Below are 16,424 nucleotides of genomic sequence, written 5' to 3' on the forward strand. Positions count from 1 at the left end.
GAGGGGCAGAGAGAGAGGGAGACACAGAATCGGAAACAGGCTCCAGGCTCCGAGCCATCAGCCCAGAGCCCGACGCGGGGCCCGAACTCACGGACCGCGAGATCGTGACCTGGCTGAAGTCGGACGCCCAACCGACTGCGCCACCCAGGCGCCCCATAAGTCTATTCGCTTTTGAGAGACAGAGTGAGAGTGGGGGAGAGGCAGAGAGAGGGAGACACAGAAACCAAAGCAGGCTCCAGACTCCCAGCTGTCAGCACAGAGCTCAACGCAGGGCTCAAACCCATGAACTGTGAGATGATGACCTGAGCCAAAGTTGGACGCTTAATCGACTGAGCCACTCAGGTGCTCCCATATAATCAACTTTAAAAAAACAAAAAACAAACTTAAGAATCTGAAATCCAGCACCCTGGCTTCATGGTTGGCAAACTACAGCCTGAAGGCCAAGTCTGTCCTGCCTATTTTTGTAAATAAAGTTTTGCTGGAACACAGGCTCTCCCACTAGTTTACGGATTGTAAACTATAAGGTTGTAGTCCAGTAATTACAAGACGGTTTGGATTACAAAGCCATATTTACTATTGGACGCCTGACAGAATAGTTTGCTGATTCCCTAACCAAGCTCAAGACAGAAAACAATACTGTTGATGTCCCTTGTATGCCTCTTTCTGACTATACTGTTTTCACTCCTTTTGAGGAAACTGCTACCTAAATTTTGTGTTATCATATCTTTTGCCCCCATGCAGTTTGTATGTATCCCTAAGTAATATCCCTTTTAATTTCTCTTACTTGAATTTTATGTGAATGAAACCATACTGTATATTCTTCAGTAGCTTCTTTCACTCAAAAGTCTGTATTAAAGACCTAATCATGTTGGTAGGTTAGTTCTTTTTCAGTGATAACAGGACTCCATTGTATGACTATACCATAATTTATCTGTTCTCTGTTGGTGGTCATGCAGCCTCTGTCCAGGTTTAAAAAACAAAAGCAAAAGACCCAATGCTGCTATGAACATACTTGTACATGAACCCCACTATAAATGACCAATGAGTGTGTGTAGGTAGGTGTATGCACACACACATGCATACACACGTACACACACACAAACACACACAATTCTACCCAGGGATGGAAGTGCTGAGTTTTGAGTGTATGCAAATAATTGTGCCACATACTTTTCAGAGTAGTTCATGAATTCCCCAATGCAATTTCAATAGAACACTTGACTTTATCAGACATCGCATTTTTGCAAACCTAGTATTTTAATCATTGTAATTTTAATTTGCTTGTCTATGATTACTAAGGCAGTTGAGCATCTTTCCACATATTTTATTAGCCATTTTCTTCTGTGAAATGCCGATTTGTGCTTTTGGCCAATGTTTCCATTGATAGACTTGTCTTCTGCTTTTCAACTGCAGTAGTTCTTTACATATTTCAGATATTAATACTCTGTCAGTTGTTACATATGGCAAATATCTCAACTCCAGCTTGTGATGTGTCTTTTCATTCTCTGAATATTTTTTAATGAACAAACTTTCCCAATTTTAATCTTTTCCTTTATACAATGTACATTTTGGATTATTTGGTTAAATTTCTCCCTACTCCAAGATCACAGATATTATTCTATTTTGTCTTCTAGAAGTTTTAAAACTTTGCCTTTCACACTTAAGTCCTTGACGCATTTGAGATTCGGTTTTGCAGAGAGTGTAAGATAGAAATCGTCTCCCTTTTCTTCCCCATGTGGATAATCAATTATTGAAAGCTCCATCCGTTCCCTCAGATTTTACAATGCCACTTCAGTTGTCTATCGAGAGCCCCACACACATGGCCTGTTTCTGCAATGTCGATCCTGTTCCGTCAAGACGATTTGTGTATTCCTGTGCATTACTAGCATCTTAATTACTACAGCCCTACAAAAAATGTTGATAGCGGGTAAAGCAAGTTTCCATGACCCATTCTTTTTCTTCAAGTATGTCTTTGCTCTTCCTTGGACTCTTCTGCATTAATTTTAGAATCAGTTTGCCAAGCACTGTGTAAAATCCTAATGGGATTTTCAATGGAACTGTATGCAATCTATATAGATCATTTTAGAGTGGAATGGCATCTTAAATACATTGTCTTCCTATTCATGAACTTACCATGCTTCTTGGTCTATTGGTGACCCTATGAATCTTCCCTTTTAATATGTTAATGTGGTAAGCTATACGAACAGACTTTTCTAATATTATCAACCTTACATTTCTGGAATAAACCCAACTTAGTTATTATGAATTATATTTTTCATACATTTGCTACCAGTTTCTTTAAAACTATTATGTTTATGACGGAGATTGGCTGATAAACTTTCTTTCCTGTATTATCTCCTGTGTGGCTGCATGTCGAGGTTACACAATTATCACAAGAAAAGGTGGAGTGTATTCCTTCTTTCTAGACTCTCAAGAAGTTTGTCTAAGACTGCAGGGATCTATCTGTTCCTTGAGATGTTTGACAAAACATATCTGTAAAACCATCTGAGTGTTTCAGAAAAAAAGAAATTATATACTGACTCAACTTCTATAAATTAAATGACCTATTCAATTTTTCTTTCTTGATTCAATTTTGATAAATTATGTTTTACTGTCCATTGCACCTTAGTTTTTAAATACGGGCATAACACTGATAATAGTATTTTCTTATTATTTTTAAAAATCTCTGCTTCATCTGCTCTTTGTGTTTGTTGATTTATTCTTGAATTCATTTTAGTTTTGGGAAAGAACAGAAATAGTTTTGTGTGTTTAATCTATTATATTTACCTAAACAAAAAATCACACAGAAGGTACATTCTTCCTTATCTATAAAAAGGAGGCAATACCAGAACCTACCACACACTGTTTTAGTGAGGATTAAATGAGTTAGTAATTGCAAAGTGCTTAGCACAGTGCCTGGCACATATTAAGAGTTCAAAATATCATAATTTTATTATAGGGAATTTAAATTAAATCAATATGATGTCTTTTTGTTCTACTGAAATTTAATACTCCAATATAACAGTAACTGGTTATGGACTACACTTCAAAAAAATTTTTAGTGTTTATTTATTTTTGAGACAGACAGAGACAGAGCATGTGGTCGGGGTAGGGGGGAGGGCCAGAGAGAGAGGGAGACACAGAATCCAAAGCAGGCTCTAGGCTCTGAGCTGTCAGCACAGGGCTCGAACCCATGAACTGTGAGATCGTGACCTGAGCTGAAGTCGGACACGTAACCGACTGAGTCACCCAGCCACCCCTAATGTTTCTTTATTTTTGAGAGAGGGAGCAGGGCAGGGACATAGAAAGAGGAAGACAGAGAATCCTGAATAGGGTCTGCACTGCCAATGCAGAGCCCAATGCGGGGCTCGAACCCACAAACCATGAGATCATGACCTGAGCCGAAATCAAGAATCAGATGCCAAACCAACTGAGCCAGACAGGCACCCCTGGACTAGACTCTTTCAACTGTACTTCTATTCTTTTTTCATTTTTTTCCCAAAGTTTTATTTAAGTAATTTCCATACCCAACATGGGGCTTGAACTCACGACCCCGAGAGCAACAGTCACACGCTCCTCCGACTGACCCAGCCAGGTGCTCCCTGACCGTACTTTTATTCTCATTGGCCTCATAAAGACACAGCGGCAATCCTCTAGTTCTGAAACTCAGTCTGGGTGTTCAGGTCCTAAGATTATTAACTGCACTCCTACTTTAAAATAAAATGCAAAACAAAGCAAGAGGTCTCCTCTGGGATGTTTTCCCCTTGAGGGCAAGGGCCATGCTTTTATCACCAAGCATATGCTATGAGCCTGGCACAATGAAAAAACTGTGAGTTCTTGACAAGCAAACAACACCAAAGAAATAATAAAATAATGAAGTTATGATGAAAATCATAAAGAAAACTCTAATAGCCTCACAAAGTTTTCATTATTAGGTGCCTTATAGTAATATGTAAACACTCAACTGATTTTATCCATAGACCCTTCATTAGGGAAACTCTCACTATAAGAAGGTCTTTCTACCCTCTCTAACAGAGAGGTACCTGTTAGGCATTCCACTCCCAGTCAATTTCTGTATGTAAGTTTAACCTCAAAAGAAAAATAATACTATAAAGAGATATTGAACTTCAGTTAATAATAAACATGCTCAATTATTTAGGCGGATGTATACTGATGTCTGTGATTTACTTTAAAATGCGTCATAAAATATGATGGATTGATGGATAGCATGTGGGATGGGCAGGTAAATAAATATGTGCCAAAACAAGCACAGTCAAGTGTTAATGGAAAAACCTAGATTGAATTCTATGGGTGTTTACTGTAAAATGATTTCTACTTTCTGTCTTTGAGAATTTTCCTTATGAAATATAGGGAATGATACAAACTCCTATACTTGGCAAGTTAAAAACAAAAAACTAAAATAAAAATATGAAAAAATGTTTATATTATACATATAGCAAAAGCTATTACAATATAAAAGACCTCATTCCAATTTATTAAAAAACAAAAAACAAGAGTCCTATAAGATAAACGGGAAAAGACGTTAACAAAATATAAACAGAAAACAAACCCATGGAAAATATTCAGTAACCTGTAACCAAAGAGAAATAAAGCAAACCTGCAATACCATTTTATACCTATTTTATTAGCAAAATTAACACACAAATGCATGAACACACACACAATTCTGGCAAGGCTGCAGCAGAAATGGTAACTCATATACAGCTGGCAGCATTCACTATAAACAAATACAGCCTGTTTGGCAAGTGGTCTGGCAGTCCCTAAGTCACAGTGTTCATCAAGTGCTTTGACCTGATGGTCTAACTCATTCAAATACGAACTGCATCCGTCCAAAGCAGCCACAGGATGTTCACTGCAGTATTATCTACTAAAGGATTAAACTATGAACAACCTAAATGGCCATCGAGAGAAGAAAGATCTAGGGAATGATGACACATCAATACAATGGAATATGATGCAGACATGTAAAGAAAATGACAATGACGGAAGCTTATGTGAAAATATGCAAAGTGTTCATGACACGACCAAATGGAAGACTATTTATAACTGATTGTGAAGCTATAAGAATAAATGAAACATGCACTGTAAAGAAACATGAATAATTAATGAAAATGACATGTTGAGGGGATTGTGGCTGATTTTCTTCTAAAATTGTCTTTAATCTTTCTGATCCATCTTTCAATTACAGCAATTAAAAAGCCCATCTCATGAGTCTACTCACAGTGCTGAGTTTGCTGCAGATGATGAGAATCCGGCGTTCATACAGCATACTGGCATACAGATGTAACATGTTGTTTACATCCACAGCCACAAAATATTCTGTCAGATTTCTCTAGGAGAAACAAGAAGGGGAGATCGTAGCTTATTTTGTTTGCTCTTGTTACAGGCGGTATCTAAAAAAGCATGTGAAGCAAAAAATCATCAGAAAGTATACTCTCCTCTGCCCCTGTCCTATTCTTTCCACCTGGGAGGCTGAATCCCACTGTGTGTAAAATCATGAAATGCAAAGTTGGAAGAGACTTTAGAGATGAAGCACTTGTGTGTGGTGACTACAGTTTAAGTGAGGTCACAGGCAGCACTGTGTTGCTTTTCTTATCAGTTCCAAAGGGTGAGCAGGACAGGAAGTCTGCAATCTTACAAATGAGGAAACCGAGGCTCAGAGAGGGATGCCAAGATCAAAGAGTCTCATGAGCAATAAAGACAGGACTGCAGCTCCGATCTTCTGACCCCAGATCCTAAGACTTTCCCAATGCACGGCACCATACGTGTAGTCAAGAGAAAGTACCCAAGGACCAAAATGCTTTTGGCACAGAGCCCGTTTCTGTCCAACAGATCCCACCCGCAAAGGCTGGGCACGCTCCTCTCTTGTCATCACTGCTGGCGTCCCCCTCCTCCACAGTTTACACTCTCTGAAAGGACTCGGCAGGAATTGGAGCAATTTCGAAGATTTACAATTTCCAGGTATTTCACTCAAAAGGCAAAAAAAAATTGCAGACAAGCAGCAAGTGGTGACAAAGCAGTGTTTTAACCAGCTTTTGTCTGTAGCCGGGACTTCATTTCTTTAATTAGTACTCTAGATTGGCCCTCTTTAGGTTTCAGAAAAAATACAATGTGTTTCATTTCTGCAATCCTTTCTATACCCACCTGACCTTAATAATATACATGAATATGTTAATTTCCTCAATGTTACAGGTTTTCAATGCCACACAATATAATCCTCTGAAAATGAAGGGGGTCAGGGAGGTAACACTACTGCCAAGGGGTTGCAATGTATAATGATGAAAGAGCCATAGCCCATAAATCCAAGAAAACCGGGTGGATTTTCCATGCAAAATAGCATAAAGTGCTTTTCAACAATATTACGGGTTGGGAAAAAGAATGGGCACTTATCTTATGATTTATTGTTGTTTGATTGGAATACCAGGTTAACCAGTGACCTTTATAGTGAGTGAATTAACAGTTCCATATACTGACTACCTACCAAGTACCAGGTACTATAGCAGATACTTTGTATGTGTGATCTTACGCACTTTCCACAAAACTCCAATGAGGCATTTCTCCCCCAATACATAAAGTACGTCTGAGAGAGATTCAGTAGCTGGTATAGTCAGAATTTGGACTCAGATCCAACTCCAGAGCCCATATATTTTCCCTTACGTTACATTGACCCACTTAAACATTTTTAAACATCTACAATACACACAGCTTTACATACGTTATTTCATTTGATCTTGAAACCACTCCTTGAACAGGTATTATCGTCTCTACATACAGATAAGAAAACAGAGGCAACAGATAAAATGAAGTAATATGACCAAGGTTACACACTATGTACATATTCAGTCTTGGGTGAGTTTGTCTCTAAGCCTGTGCTCATCGTTTATATCACCAAAAATTGTAGGTAAAAGTTGTATTCAGGAAAGAGAGCACAGCACAGGAACAAAGCAGGATCAAAGTATGCCTGCTGAAAGAGAAACACTGCTGTTAAGAACTGTTATCCCATGTACTGAGTAATCCTTATGTGCTGGACAACAGGTACTTTACCTGTGTTCTCTCTAATCTTTCTCAACAATGCTGAAAAAGGCAGTTTAATTTCCATTTTACAGATGTAGAAACTGAGGCTCAGGAGGGGTAAGTAGTCTGCAAAGGTCACCCAGCTAGAAAAGGCAGAGCCCAGTTTCAAAACCAGTCTCCTGAATCTGAAACCCTTGCTCTAACCACCACGCCGACTTGCCTCTTAACAAACTTGAAAACCAAAAACAAGAAAGGCAGTCTCAATGAGTCAACAAGTGGATCTCTTGCCCGGTGGACTGAGGAGTGCTGAGCTGATGATGTCAGGGTGGGGTTTGTTCTGAAGACCGTGACATGGCAGAGCTATTCTCGCAAACAAAAATACAAGGCCCTCAGCTGAGCATTTCAGTAAAATGCTTAACTGCTGATGAATTACATAAATTTTTCTTTTAGGAGAGGATGGAAGTAAAAAGAAAATAGAAATGAGGAGCTTAAAGAAGGCCAGAAAGCCCATTAGCACTTTTGACAGATCCAAAGATAACTCTGAAGCCACCAAAACGTGGCCTCAAGAGTCTGCCAAGAAGCTTCACGCTGGGTAGAAATATGTTACACAGCTTGCCGTCCAAATAAGGAGACACAGCGTCAGAGACAAATCCTGCACCTTATTTTGGTGGGAGAAAAAAAAAATCATAAGGATACTTTTGTGGATGGGGAAGGAAACATTTCTGAAATAAAAACACCACTTGGTTGAGGCATAACCCCCAGGCCCAATCGGGTTCGGAGGGATTCAGGTGCTTGTTCCAAAAACTCTACACAGGTATGTTAAAAATATGTAACATTTAGCCAAATTCTCTCTAAACTGTCATGTACTTTTTTTGGTATTTCTCATCCCATCTGTGCTGATTACCAAGATATTTGTGTCTAAACAGAAGCTGTCTTTCTTATCTGCTTCCTCCCCTGCCTCTTTCCTTCTGGGAAGCCACCCGCCCAGGCGGGTGGGAGTGGGTGGGAGTGGCGACAGCCCCGGGAACTTCACTCAGCCTTGGGAGCACCTGTGGGGCAGAGCAGGCCATGGGAGCACCTGTGGGGCACAGCAGGCCTTGGGAGCAGCTGCAGGGAACATTTACAGTTTCCACCATGCTTCATCTCTGAAGAACACCCCTTGGAGAAAGGGGTTTTCTCCCTTGTGCCTTAAAGGATCCAGTGGCTTAAGCCCCACCAATCCCCAATTTCTCAAACCTGCCATGCCTTTTCTTACCCTCAGGTCTTTACTTCTGTTGTTTCCTCCTCCTAGAATGCTCTTCTCCTCCTTGAGGACACCCATTTACTTTCCAAGACCCAGCTGAGATGTCACCTCCCCCTGGAAGTCTTCCTAGACTCCTCATTTGTCAAGCTCCTCCACTTTGAGCAGGCATGGTGATTGGTCTCTATCTTATAACCACTCAGTTACAAGTAGGTTTTTGTCACTTCACTGAGGTCCCTCTGGGTATAATGACATATCCCATCACCTAGCAGTTTGATGAAAGAATCAATCAGTAGAGAAAGCAGTGACTAAGACTCCTTAGCTGGACTAAGAGGAACACACCAGCCTGGAAGACAGACAAGGTGGTGTATTAGGAAGAACACAGCATTGACGTCAGAAAACCTGGGTCTGAGTTGGATGAAGTGATCAATGGTGAAGGGCTCATGGAAAACAAAATTGACACTAGCAACTCACAAAGTCAGATAAAATGGCAGGGGGGTGGGATTGGGACTTGTTTAAGGTGTGTGTGGCTCTATTTATTAAAAGTGTAAAGAAATAGGTGGTTTGTTCATCAGGTAATGGGGGAGGGGCTGCATGCAGAAGCAGGTGTTTATTTCACAGCCAGCTCAATCATGTATGTCTGATGGGTAAGACAAGAGTGTAGGGAATAACGAGAAGAGACGACTTCCATAGCAAGTTGTCCTAGGTCAAGACTGCAGCCAGAATATACTGTGAGCTTATATTTATAAAGGACACAAGGTATACTACTCTCCTAGCACTTTCCTTCAGTGGGACTAAATCTTCAACCTCCCATTTCTGTCTCCTGTAATCAGCCAATCAACAAACGTATTTAACTCCTACTATGTGTTTAGTACCAACCTGGGAGCTGGGCCTGCAGAGATTAAAGAAAAGATGATCCCCATTTTCCAGGAATTTAGCCTGGGGATGGCAATGGCATCAGTATGGTGTGCAAAGTACTGTGGTCCAGGCCGCACACACTCCAGGGCCGCCTGAGAAGGGCAGATTCAACTTTGCTGGACCGATACGGGAGGAAGGCTTGACAGAGGAGAAGATATTAGGTCTGGGCCTCCCACCAACGGTTCACTCAGTGGACACAGGAAGAAGCGTATTCCAGGCAGAGACAGAGGCAAGGAGGAGAGAAGAGCTCTTAGCAGTTCAGTAAAATGAAGAGCAGGGTTTAGAGCAGGGGACATGCTGGGGCAGGGGAACTGGGTGCAGATTCTGTGAGAGCCTAGACTTCCCTTGTGGGTCAGAGGGAGTTGCTGAAGGATCATGATATAATCACATATGTGTTTCGGAAAGATCTTCCTGGAGGTCCTATGGAGGACGCACAGGAGAGGGCAAGCAGGAGGCAGCACAATCAGTAAACAGGCTGGCGCCATATTCCCAGAATGAATGACTACAGCAAAAAAACTATTGAGATGAAAGCTTTGGATACAGATGTGACAGATCTCTGTAAAGTGGAATCACAGGACTTGATAATGAATTAGACCTGAGAAGTGGAGGGGGGAGGAAGAATCTCAGACAACGCTCAGGACTTCCAGGTTACGGAGTACCACACTTGTCCACTTGCCCGGTTTTTTAGAGGGAGAGTCCACTCACTTAATGTGGGATCAGTCCTCCTTGTAAAGAACCATCAATCCTGTCAAGCAAGGTGTTGCCGCTCACCTGGTCTTGGGCCTAGTGTCCTGGATTATAATGCCACCAAGGCTAAGTCTAAATCACCATTCCCTTTATTCCCTGACAATGAATTCTCTGTGTGACTCACCTACTGGGAAGGAAAATCTTGCTTAGAGGGACTATTTCCAGTGTCCAGACTCAGAAGGGTTCAGTTTTCTCAGTGCCAGTACGTTTTTAGGTTTAAGGACATTCTGTTTCCATTCATAGAGCTCAAGCATTATTTCAGTTACATATCAATGATGTGCCTTGTGAGCATTCTCCTATCTGCCTAGCATGTATTATGGGCTTACTCTGTAGGGCTGGGTAGCAGGGATATGAAGCTGACCACTACTTGGGCTGGGAAGGGCTCAGGTCCAAGGAAGGTTTCTAGTCAACAGGGCCAAAACAGCCTTGAAGTTGAGTTTCGGAAAAGGCGTGTGCTGCACAAGCTCCTTAGCCTCTCCAGGCTCCCGTTTCTCATCTCTACAAAGAAATGACGGTAAAGGTCCCTTCCAGCTCTAACCCTCTGTGGCTCTAAATCCAGACAAAGAGGAGGGGAAGGCACCTGACAAACCTCATTTCCCCCAGGAGAAGCCCCATAATAGCTGCTTACTTCTAGCCATCCCTGCTGGCTCCTGTGCCGATCCAGGTGGCTGGGGACTTCAGGCTCACTGTGATCCACGCCCGGGGTTAGGAAGCAGGTGGGGGTTTGGGGGGATGGGCCAAGGATGGGAGGGGATATAGTGGGGCTTAGAGAAAAAGCGTCTTAGGTTCAATACCTTGGGGAAATGAGATAATCCCCAAACCAAAGAACCGACTCTAAGCTGGGTACTCCTTGGAGCCTTCGAAACAGATGCTAATCCGCCCCACGGTCTGTCATTTTATTAGTCTTTGTGACTTTCAGCTTCATACACAGTACACATGATAAAGACTTACTGTACTGTGTCTGGAGGAGGCTTCTAAGGCAAGAGGCTTGGTTTTGCCAGTGGGTCTTATTTCCTGAAATAACTCTTGCTCAGATTATTTTCCCATAACGTAAACCTTTAGAATCCTCAATTGATTTTTTTTTTTTTTTTAAGAATTTAGGTTACTTTAGTTGTGTGGGATTCTTAAAAGGGAATTATAAATTTGCATTCTAAAATAATCTAAGAATTCCACAAACTCACCTAAGCAATCACATCAGAGAAGTATATTATAGGAAAGAAGGCAGGGTTTACCCAGAGGTCAACTTTTATCCCTCCTATGTGAATGGAAAAACCATTAGAATAAACAATTACCTGACAACCCTTAAGAGCAACAATGGAATTCTCTACAATCTCAGTACTTGATAATAGGCCTTCTAGTACCACCTCAACTTTGTTTATTTTTCAAAGTCACGATGAGTTCATAAATCTTTTCTATATCATGGCACATCTTTTGACAAAGTGGAGCCTGGGCAATGTTATATGTAACTGTCCATTCTAAATGCTTTTCCTGCATCATTAACCACTTGGTATGACACTGACCAGATAATTAAGACAGGTTTGTTTAATATCCCAAATGAAGGTCTATATGATTATCCATTAATCAGAAGTAAACTTCAAAACCTGGGTGCTTAAAAAAAAAAGTCCCTTATACAGCCAGTTTACAATGTTATTATTACTACCCATACCTATTATTATTGTTCCTGATCTGGGATTTCTTTTTAGTGCAGGTCAATTGTTCAAAATTTATAAAGATGTATGCTCATTTGACTATTGCCTGTATAAAATTCACTCCTACATGTGTTATCTTGATGGAGAAAAACCCTGATGAACAATTACCTAGTGATGCTTTTTCAGTGAAAAGGAAGAAAATATTTCAACGCAGAAATTGCAGGATTAATGAGAATTAACTTCAACAGTGATCTAAAAGTGGAAAGAATTTTCTATGTTTGCTTTTCATTAATGTCTTGCAGACACACTGACCCAAAAGCCAAGTGAGAAGAATTGTTATTTTCCCCTTTCCACGGGGTGGCTGCATTGCTCACTCATTCACTCAGCCAGCCAGCCAACCAACCATTCAGTCATTCTATAAATATATATTGACAATCTACTATGTTCTAGGTAAAGTGCTAATTACAGAGATGCAGCGACGAAAAAATACTAATCCCTCTCATTCTGGAAGGAGAAATGACATTAAACATGTTCACAAAATTAATGACAGAACTGAAACTGCCGATGAGCAATTTCTTAGAAGGGCGTAGGAAGCCATGGAGCCTAAGGCCCAGGGCTCAGCAGCATCTCAGCACTGGGATCAGATTGACCTGCGTGTGATGCCCGGTTTTAGCATTTATTGGCCGGCTGACTAGGGGCAAGTTACTTCAGGTCTCTGGGCTTCATTTCTTCTTCAGAGCAGGGAGAGCAACCACACCACAAGCTGCTGTGAAGATCCCATGACATAACAAATACTGCCTGAACTGATCCATGGTAGGTGTTATCTCTTTCTTACATTAACCGTTCTCTGAAGCTGTCCAGAGCAACAGGATTCTTTGGCGGCAGAATTAAGTTCCATGTGCCAAAGTCCTTCCATCCTTTTCTTTGCTTATTCTCTTAAGTTCAGTATGCCCCTTAGAGGAGATAGTCAATAAATGTTTACAGAAGCCCCCATGTGGTAGGCACTGGAGTCCTGGACTTCATTCCTGGCACCATTTCTAAGCTTCAAAAATTACGGTGTCAGTGGAAGCTGCTAAGAGACTTGTGTGGTCAGACACACACTCCATGAAAGGAAATGATCTTCACAACCCAGAATGTTAGCAAAAACCCAGAGAAAGACAAGCCCCCAGAAGTAATGTGCCCTAGCCCGTAGCCACAACACAGACCTCAAAAGAGGTTAAGACTAGGATTGTAGGAAAGCAAAGAGAAGAAGGGAAAGAAAAGGACCATCAAAAGCTGTATCTCTCTTGCACCAAGCATTGAACTTGGAACTTTACATTCAATGCTTCATTTGTTCCTCCCATTTTTTTTTTTTTTTTTTTTTAATTACATAAGGACACTGAGGCTCCGAGAATATATGTAAGTAGTCCAAGGTCCCCAAGTGGTGGAGCCCAGTGTCTGGCTGTGTCCACAACTCATGTTCCTTCCACTACCGCAGACTATGTCATATTAACAACCCCGTGGTTACTGCTTGTTTCAATCTGCAATGCACCAATTTAGTCATTTTAAATTAATCCTTGAAAAATCACCAAGAGATTAAAATGCAAATTTCAACATGGCTAGAGCTCAGTACTGACTCTATGTCAAAAATCACACAAATTGGTCCTACAAAAGTTCAGATTCTCCTTAGAGGAAGAGCGTTCCTGCTTCACTTCATATTTGAGACATGAAAAATAATTTTTTTCTCTTTCCTCATGAATATCAAAAGCCAACTGCAGGGAGGCAGGCTGGCGTAATGAAAACAAAATGCTTGGTTTCCTTACCAACCTCAGTCACTACACCCCACTTAGGTACAGACCTTGGGCTGGTAACCTCAGGTCTGTGAGCCCCGGGTCCCTACATATAAAATGGGGCTCACGTCTACCTCTCACAGAGGAGCTGTAAGGACTTAAATGGAACCATGTATGTTAGGAGTCTGGCAGATTGTTTTTATTATTCCCGCTTAGAAACAAACAAGGCCAGCCTTTTACCGATTTGCAAAGGAGGATTTAGGGGACAATGGGTCATACACAGGGAATTGGTTCATTAGTGGCAAAACCAGCAGAGGGAATGCAAAAAAAAAAAAAAAAATTTTTTTTTTAATGGTGGGGGCAGTGCAGACAGGAATTGGAGCTGAGGCTATGAAGAAGACAGGTTTGTTTTTTCCTCCTAACCTATTTCTAACCTTAGTTACAGCAGTTTTGAAAATTAAGAAATTATCAGAACTTTCAAGTACCTTAAATTTAAGTTCTTAAGGAATTCTCAGTCCTTAAAATTAAAAAAAAAAACTAAAATAATGAACCTCACTTAGGCAATAATTGTTATAACATTATTTATAATAGCAAGACATTAGAGACCATCTAAACGTCTATTAGTAGGAGAGGTACAGTTAAAACACTAGAGGGACTTCCAGTAAAATATGGCAGACTAAACACACATATTTGTCTTTACTTTCTGATACCATCCCTCCCCAATAACCCCCCAGGAAAAGTCACAGTGAAAGAATTTTAAAAGACGTAAACCCCAAAGAACAAGAGAAAAGACATTACTGGAAGAGAGAGGTCAAATTTTTAGAAGCCAGAAAGCAGATGTTACTAAAGAAACGGTTCTCAGGCTGGGTCATTCATCCCAAGAGACATGTGGCAATGTCTGGAGACATTTCAGCTGTCACAGCTGGAGAGGTGTGTGCTACCATCATATCACTACATGATCTCAGGAATGCTGCTAACACCCCACAACACACGAGACCATCCCACACAAGAAAGAATTATCTGGCCCAACGTGCCCACAACACCAATCACAGAACCAAGTGAGGTTGAAAAACTCATGGAGGGTGACTTGGAAGCTGACAAAGGGCTGAACACGAAAGCTGGGACAGAGGGACAGGGCGCAAGCTCAAGCCCAATTCAGGCCACAGAACTCCAAAAAGGCTCAGGAATCAGAGACATCCAGAACCTCTGAAGGTTGGAAAAAGGGTGCCAGTGAAAATAAGATTCTTCTCTCTCAAGAGGCTCACTCTGACACCCCTCCAGCAGAAAGGCACTGAACCTTTCTGGAGGCACTGAACCAGAAAATCTTGGGGACACCAGGTATAGTTAAGGACAGAGGATAAAGCACTAAATAAAAAATGGGAGGGGACTTAAAGAACACATCCTAAATGTTGATATCCCATAACTCACCACCCTCCTCAGCTTCCAGAATGCTGGTAGGTGAAGCTTATGCTCACAGACACAAACAAAACTTACTAGATCTAAAGAAAAGATTCTGATACTGACATTTGAGAGCTCCCCCATAGACCCCCTAAGTAACCAGACCTCTGATCCATCATCTACAATAAAGGCCCCAGGTAACAAGCCCCATTCATGAACACAGACCTTCCACTTAGCTTTTTAGTGCCTCAGTCTAAACAGGGCTGGACAGCCACTTGAAGAAAGCCTCTACAATCAAAGATATAGAACGAAACAGAAGAGAGAAAACATTGAAGAAAAAACAAGAAGAACAATTTTTTAATTGAATTTATAGAATTTTTTAAATCTATACACAATAGTCTCAGACGAGAAAAAAAATATTGCACTCCTAAAACAAGATGCCATTAAACAAGTTATTGAACAGAAACAAAAGACTCTTCAATAAGAAGGGAAAGAAAAGACCATCAAAAGCCATATCTCTCTTAGACCAAGCATTGAACTTGAAACTTTATAATCAATTCTTCATGATATCAACAATGACAGCAGAAGAAATTCATCAGGGAAGAAAGACTCATTGGAAAAAGGAAAAGGAAAACTAAAAGGGAATGACAGAAAACAGAAAAGAAAATTAGAGGATCAACACCAAAGTTGAACATCCTACCATAGAGGCCCCAGAGAAAAGAGAAAAATAAAGAACAATTTTTTCAAAGAAATAATGTGACAACACTTCCCAGCTCTGAAGGACATGAGTTTCTAGACTGAATGAACCCACCAAGTGCCCAGCACAGCAGATGAAAATGAGCCAGAGCAAAGCAAATCGTTGTACAATTTCAGAATACCAGAGACAAATAAAGGATCCTAAAAAATAAATCAGGAATCAGAAAGGCTTACAACTTCCAAGTTTTAACAGGAAAACTAGAAGTCAACACAGTTCCATCTTCAAAATTCTGAAGGCAAACTTCCAACTCATTCCGGAGTAGGATAATCATTCTCAGTGATGGAAAGTTTCAAAATGTTGCCCCCAACATAATACTTTCTGAGGAAACTACTGGAGAATGTTTCACCAGAAGGGAATAAAATAAACAGGAAGATGTGAAATCCAGAAACTCTTAATTGACAAAAAGTTGTACAAGAAAGGAAACGCAATCATAATCGAATGTCTCCTTCCGCATGCTTATTTATAAACATTATGGATTTAAAATTTTTCCTGAAGATAGAGGAAAAATGGGGGAGGGAAAACATGCAAGTGATAAAAAGTTTTTTTTTCTGGGGAGAGAGGGGCTCAGAGATGGTAAAAGACCTAAACTTTCAATTTCCATAAGAAAATTAACAGGTGATATCTGAGACAGAAAAATTAAGAGGTAGCCATATATACACATTGGTTTAAAACACGGACAGAAATACTGCAATTGCTAAAAACTTGAAAGTAGCTGCCTCTGAGAAGTGGAAAGTAAGGAGAATTTGAAATTTTCATCAACAATTATGTGGTACTATATGATTTTTTAAGGCATTAATAGGCATAATTTTCATAAGAATAGTAATACCATTAAATTAAAAAATCATTAAAAAAGGATGAAGTAAATATAAACAGGTTTTAGAATACACTAAACTAAAAAAGTGAGTTGTAAA

General features: G+C 40.5%; 1 protein-coding gene across 11 annotated transcripts in view; it reads right to left on the reverse strand.

Moving 5' to 3' along the window:
- Positions 1-16,424, reverse strand: part of DENND1A (DENN domain containing 1A) — a 515,742-nt gene that overhangs the window by 238,798 nt on the left and 260,520 nt on the right. For 10 of the 11 annotated variants that reach the window (XM_086683990.1, XM_086683986.1, XM_025923886.2 and 7 more), the window contains one exon: positions 5,243-5,353. The exons of the other annotated variant lie outside the window; for it this stretch is intronic. In XM_086683990.1, coding sequence (XP_086540116.1) covers positions 5,243-5,353 — 111 coding nt within the window. The remainder of the gene's footprint in view (positions 1-5,242; positions 5,354-16,424) is intronic. 11 annotated transcript variants of the gene reach the window in all.

The sequence above is a fragment of the Puma concolor genome, chromosome D4, assembly GCF_028749965.1.
Source record: "Puma concolor isolate L17-30 chromosome D4, mPumCon1.1.hap2, whole genome shotgun sequence".
In the NCBI taxonomy this organism is placed as follows: Eukaryota; Metazoa; Chordata; class Mammalia; order Carnivora; family Felidae; genus Puma; species Puma concolor.